Source organism: Propithecus coquereli, unplaced genomic scaffold (genome assembly GCF_000956105.1).
Source record: "Propithecus coquereli isolate 6110/MARCELLA unplaced genomic scaffold, Pcoq_1.0 Scaffold764, whole genome shotgun sequence".
Taxonomy (NCBI): Eukaryota; Metazoa; Chordata; class Mammalia; order Primates; family Indriidae; genus Propithecus; species Propithecus coquereli.
In genome coordinates this window covers 45105-51574 of record NW_012153774.1, presented here as the reverse complement: position 1 = coordinate 51574, position 6470 = coordinate 45105, and the positions used below count along the sequence as shown (strand labels likewise).

Here is a 6470-nt window from a genome sequence, read left to right as displayed (position 1 = left end):
GAATACCATGATATTTGGCAAATGTATAAGAAAGCTGAGGCTTCCTTCTGGACGGCCGAGGAGGTAATCGGATTATGGAAGACCCCTGCAGGGGCGATTAGAACTTGTCTGAGATGTACTTAGATTCCTTTTGGGGACGGTTGCCCACTGAGGATGTTAGATGTTTTAATTGGCAAAGGGAACTGGGTATGTGAAGGGTATATTCATCGGGTCATGCTGGTAGACTTAAAATTTGAAAGTGCCTTAGCGTGAAGTCCTGCACGCTTGAATCTCTTCCCTTTGTGCTAAAATTGTGAACTTCTAACCTCAGGTGGATCTTTCCAAAGACATTCAGCACTGGGAAGCCCTGAAGCCTGCGGAGAAATATTTCATATCACATGTTCTGGCTTTTTTTGCAGCAAGTGATGGCATAGTCAATGAAAACTTGGTGAGTTTCCAAAAAACAACTTTCATTCACTTGAAGATTTAGCGTAGAACTAGAGAACTAGGTAACTTTTGTCTTTTTAATTTTTGCACACTGAATATATGTGCGTGTGTGTGTGTGGCAATTCCTGTTTTGCAACACAATTTGCACTTATTTCTCCTTATGGTATTTTCCCTGACTGGAGAAGCTGAAAGACAATGTTTAGTAATAGGTTTACTCCTTATGGCCACATTTGCTGTCTCTTGTGGCTTTGCTGTTTTAATATTTTGGTTGCATATGCCTTATTGTGAATGGATCCTTCCTGCTATGGATTAGGAAAGAATCCATCAATAATCAAGTGCTCACAGAAACCTTGTGAAACAGGAATCATATATTTCCTGATCTGTAAATTGAACATATGCTATAAAATGTCAACTTTATCACAGAATTGTGAAAAATTGTATTAAATATATATAGAAACAAACCTTACACTGGTACAAAGAAGGGACTGGGGTGATACCCGTTTCCATTGACAGTTGTGGTGTTTTTCATCAAGCTTAACTTTGATATTTTGCCACTAGGTGGAGCGATTTAGCCAAGAAGTTCAGATTACAGAAGCTCGCTGTTTCTATGGCTTCCAAATTGCCATGGAAAACATACATTCTGAAATGTATAGTCTCCTCATTGATACTTACATTAAAGATTCCAAAGAAAGGTGAGTGTTGAAGTGGTGTGCAAGATGTTGAGGACTCACTAATTGTTAAATTTATTTCAAGTTTTTTAGTTCCTATAGGGATGAAAATGACTCCAGAATGACTAAGCAGTCATAGATGTTTCTAGCACCCATGGGCATGTCTGCTCTTAGCAAGAAGCCTAAATTCACTTTATTAGTCATTCACTTAAAGTTATGAGTGTACAATTGAACGGCCAGTCTAGTGCTTTTTGAAAAAACATCCTTATTTCTCCCTATCTTGTGTTGAAAAAGAAAAAAATCCCTCGTTGGGTATGACATAAAGTAAAACCTAGGTCTGACAGTCTTTTTACTCATGTGACAAACCTGTTGAGAACCTAGAATGTGGGGCTGGGTGGCGCTGGCAAGAGAGGAGGACTTGCGCCTTCAGGAGCTCGCAAGGTCGGCTTTAGGGGAAGGAGCCTTGTATGGGTGAAAGTGGCAAAGCTGAGGCCTAAACTGGCTATTGCAGACTACGTGGAAGCGTGTGAAGAGGGAAAATGAGCAGGAAATTGAAAGGTCTGAGGAAACTTTGCAGGTAAAGAGATTTGAACATGTAGACAAAATGAGAAAAGGTAGAGGGGAGGTTGGGGTTGTGACGGAGGGGTGGGATCAGGAAGTCAGGGGCGGGTAAGCCTCAAGAACATGGGACAGGCAGGACAGATCTCTCAAAGAAGAGGGCATTAAGATGGGAAGAACAGAAGGAGCCCAGTGTCTGGTGACCTTTGCTTCAGAACACAAGGTCATCTGGGTGGGAATAGGCTGGGAAATAGGTAGACTCCCAGGGTGGGCACCAGGATGAAGGGAGGCAGAGGAAGGTAGTAAGGAGGACTCAGGTAGGTGTTGGGCCCACCAATTTGCTTTCCTGATCTGGTCAATGGTGTAGCTTAGAATTCTAGTAGGAAGCAATCTTAGATGGTTTAGTTTATTGGTTTAATTATATAGATGTGGCAGTTGAGTCTCAAATAATCCACCCAATGATAGTCTTTGGGGCTGTTTATTTAATGGGGTAATAGCATAGCAGTTAAGATTTTATGGTTCTTCAAATTTAAAGAAGATAGGGGCTCTGAACTATGATCTGGACTTGAAATAATTAAGGCAATATTGCCCCTGTTATAATGGAGTAAGTTTTAGTGTTCATAGACCTTGGAGCTCAATATGGACTACAGAATACATAAACTTGTATTAATTAACATAAATGAATGTTGAGGTTTCTAAAAGAACACTAGAGGGAGAAGCTAACCAATAAGAAGAAAACATTTCAGTGTGAGTTCTTTTGGGGGAAAGAATTGGCAAATACTCGAAGTGCTGGCCTTCGTCTCAGCACTCTTATCTAGAAGTTTGTGATCAGAGGTCTTGGCTGTGATATTGTAATTGCTGATGCTGTATATGCCTACTAGGGAATATCTCTTCAATGCCATTGAAACGATGCCTTGTGTCAAGAAGAAGGCAGATTGGGCCTTGCGTTGGATTGGGGACAAAGAGGCTACCTATGGTAAGGAGACCTTTGACTTTACTTAGACCTGAGCTTCATTTTCTAAGTAATGTTACTGGGTTGTTGGCCCTTCCTACAAATACTAGCAGTTACTCACTAGAAACATTTTGCTGTTAACCCTTAAATAGGAGAACGTGTTGTAGCCTTTGCTGCAGTGGAAGGCATCTTCTTTTCTGGTTCTTTTGCATCGATATTCTGGCTCAAGAAACGAGGACTGATGCCCGGCCTCACATTTTCCAATGAACTTATTAGCAGAGATGAGGTGAGTCTAAATGAAATAACACGCTAGCTTGTTCCCCAAACATCTGCAACTCTTAGGCATGTTCTTCGATTCACTGAAGAGGACCCAAGATTTCAGATGGTATCATATCCACATTTAATATGTCAGTTCGACCATATACATACTCAGCAAAGAAGGAAATACTTCTGCTGCAGTTATTTTACTTGCATTCTCAATATAATACATTAGTATGTACATATTGCCCTACAGACTGGAATGCACAAAACTATAAGTACTTGATGGGGTTTTTTAAAGAAATGTTTTATTATTCTTGCCTGGTATTTTATATGATTCTACTCTACTTCAGAGTTCATTGGTAAGCATCTCAATGAAATGAGGGTTCATTTTGGTCTAGTGTACGTCTTTGAATGCTCTTAGATTAGGCCGGGTGCGGTGGCTCACACCTGTAATCCTAGCACTCTGGGAGGCCGAGGCGGGTGGATCGTTCTGAGCTCAGGAGTTCGAGACCAGCCTGAGCAAGAGCGAGACCCTGTCTCTACCCAAAAATGGAAAGAAATTAATTGGACAGCTAAAAATATATGTAGAAAAAATTAGCCGGGCATGGTGGCGCGTGCCTGTGATCCCAGCTACTCGGGAGGCTGAGGCAGTAGGATCGCTTGAGCCCAGGAGTTTGAGGTTGCTGTGAGCTAGGCTGACGCCACGGCACTCGCCCCAGGCAAGAGAGTGAGACTCTGTCTCAAAAAAAAAAATAAAAAATAAAAATAAAAAATGAATACTCTTGGATTAAACTGAGGAAAGGAAGGTGAAAGTGCCTAGGTTTAAGTCACTTTTGAAAGGCAGGGAGCATGAACCCTACCATACTTGGAGCCCACTGGGCTGATCAAACAGTTGATCTTACCTTATAGGAAGATCTTCCTGTGTAGGGATATAAACTTTGAATCTTATTGGAGTTTCATACACTAAGACTTGACTCACTTAAAATTGCATCATATTTCCTGAGCATCTGGAAACTAATTAGCTTTGTCACTGAGGTTTGCCTTTCCTGCTGGGGGTAGTGCCAAATTGGAGCTCACAGCTATAGAAAGAATACTTTGGGCAAAAGTTGTGGCTCCTTTTGCCACCACACAGAGGAATAGACCTGGCTTGTCCTTACCCAGGTGGTAGCATTCAGGGCCTTGGGTGGGGCTGAGCCTGCCTCAGTGGCATCAGCAGTTGAAGTCATCTTCCCTTTGACAGTTTCAGCCTGACAGCTCTCAGCCTGAGAAAGTAGTATAAGGAGAATGCAGAAAAGGATCAAGCATTCATATTCCATGCTGAAGTCTTCTGGCTTTCATGATCTTGAACTTTTTCTTCTAGGGTTTACACTGTGACTTTGCCTGCCTGATGTTCAAACACCTGGTACATAAACCGTCGGAGCACAGAGTAAAAGAAATAATTATCAATGCTGTTAGGATAGAGCAGGTAAGTGGGTGATGTGTATGGGTCACTCTAGTGCTTGCTAGATGCTTTTGTGCTTCGGTGGTATTCAGAAGCTGTATTTTGGTCCCTAGGAGTTCCTCACCGAGGCCTTGCCTGTGAAGCTCATTGGGATGAATTGCACGTTAATGGAGCAGTACATTGAGTTTGTGGCAGACAGACTTATGCTGGAACTGGGTTTCAACAAGGTAAAGTATTGTTTATACCCTTCTGTTTCTTTCGAAATTGTTGTTCTGTATTTATATCTTGATGTGAACCTTTTCAGGTATTCAGAGTAGAAAATCCATTTGACTTTATGGAGAATATTTCACTGCAAGGAAAGACTAACTTCTTTGAGAAGAGAGTAGGCGAATATCAGAGGATGGGAGTGATGTCAAGTCCAACAGAGAATTCTTTTACCTTGGATGCTGACTTCTAAATGAACTGGAGATGTGCCCTTAATTTTGCTGATTTTTCCTTCTCATCAAAAAAAAATCAGCTGAAGTGTATTAACCAGCTACACTCTGAATTATCCAAAATATTCGTTAACACCATCTTTAAAGCTGTGTAGCTACCTCAAAATCAGTCCTGTTTATTAATAATGCTAGTAGTAGCACTTAGAAGGAAAGAGTGTTATAAGGTAAAAGTTGTCCGTTTTCGCAGGCTACAACTTCACCATAACAGTAAGAGCGGCAACCTTGTCCTTAAATTGTGGAGACCTTAGTGAGTGTGGCCCAGCAGGATTAAACATTCACTTATGCCACAAGGCAGTTGACAGATGCAGCCTCCCTGCTTCAGAGCATGTTTTAAAGTTTACTTGTTTGTGTATAAAACTCGCACTTTCTCAAAGAGTAACATTGTTCGTATTGTCAGGTCTAGCCTGATTTATTTGGTTTTTACCCCAAATACAAAGTATTCTGTTTACTACTAATAAGAGCCAATTTGAAATTTACCAAGTTACTATTAAATAAGTTAAACTTGTGTAGACTAAGCATGCGATTTCTAAGCTTTATTTTCTTTAATGAATTGAAATACTCTTTAAGCGACTTTAAAGTCAATCCTGGGCGTACCTAGGTATTAGTCTCTTGGTGCTACATAGAAGACAAGGTTGTGTTTTTTATCCTGTAGCCTCGGTGGAGTGTTGTAGGATAAGAGATAAAGGGTCATCTTTTAGGGCAAGGATCTTCTAATCTAAATCATTAGGAATGATGGTCTGGGCTGACTGCTAGGGGCCTCGGGTTTTAATATATATGAGGGGGAGAAAATACACTTTATTTTTTAAATTGTATTTTCCCCAACTTCTAGCTGATATGAAGATATCCTTGAAGAGTTTTCTTAGGTGGAATCTAAGGTAATATTGTAAATTTGCCAGTCATCCTCAAATGTAATGACTCACCTAAGTTCTTGCTCTTGTTAAGTGATAAAATCAGGATTGAAGTTGGTTCTCCTAAGAGTTGTGTTTATTCTGCTTTTGTTTAATTTGTATGTAAGTATATACTGTTGAGTTAATTCATTTATATTTACTACAGCTTTTAAATTTGAAAATATTTTTTTAGTATGTATATCCTTTTAGATTTTACCTGTAGTTCACACTTTGAGATAAAAGACCCAGTAGTGTCTTTAAGTTCGTAATTGACTGAACATTGCTGTATGCAGTTCTAACATTTGTCTAAACCTGAGCATCATCTGGTAGATTCTTAAACTTCATTAGAAAACTAGTGTTGTATGAGTTATTAATAATCCATTCAAATTAATTTCAGAAGATAGCATAAGCTAATAGATACAGAACTAGTTTGAATTAATCTGCCTTTATGTTTGGAAAAATAAAAAGCTGAGACATCACATGGAAGATGATGCATGATACACGTTCTTTTGACCCCATTTGTTAACTGATTGTATTGTATATTGGCTGTTCACTGAATTATTGTTAGTTTCCTTCTTCATTTACTGTATAAATAGTCAATTTTGAAGTTCCTGAAACAAGATCCTTTTCTGTCTTTTAAATTATTGTTACCAGCTGGGCGTGGTGGCTCACACCTATAATCCTAGCACTCTGGGAGGCTGAGGCGGGAGGATCACTTGAGCTCAGGAGTTCATAACACCCTGAGCAAGAGCAAGACCCTGTCTCTACTAGTCCCAACTACTC

At 40.0% G+C, this 6470-nt stretch overlaps 1 protein-coding gene across 3 annotated transcripts in view; it reads left to right on the top strand.

Annotated features, from left to right (window-relative positions):
* Positions 1–5578, top strand: part of RRM2 (ribonucleotide reductase M2) — a 19735-nt gene extending 14157 nt beyond the window's left edge. Inside the window, exons 4-11 of one of the 3 annotated variants that reach the window (XM_012662435.1) lie at positions 7–63; positions 311–427; positions 985–1118; positions 2534–2628; positions 2757–2890; positions 4226–4330; positions 4420–4533; positions 4611–5578. In XM_012662435.1, coding sequence (XP_012517889.1) covers positions 7–63; positions 311–427; positions 985–1118; positions 2534–2628; positions 2757–2890; positions 4226–4330; positions 4420–4533; positions 4611–4763 — 909 coding nt within the window. In that variant the 3' untranslated portion in view covers positions 4764–5578. The remainder of the gene's footprint in view (positions 1–6; positions 64–310; positions 428–984; positions 1119–2533; positions 2629–2756; positions 2891–4225; positions 4331–4419; positions 4534–4610) is intronic. The other 2 variants (XM_012662436.1, XM_012662437.1) reach the window with 2 other exon arrangements.
* The last annotated feature ends 892 nt before the right edge of the window (positions 5579–6470 follow it).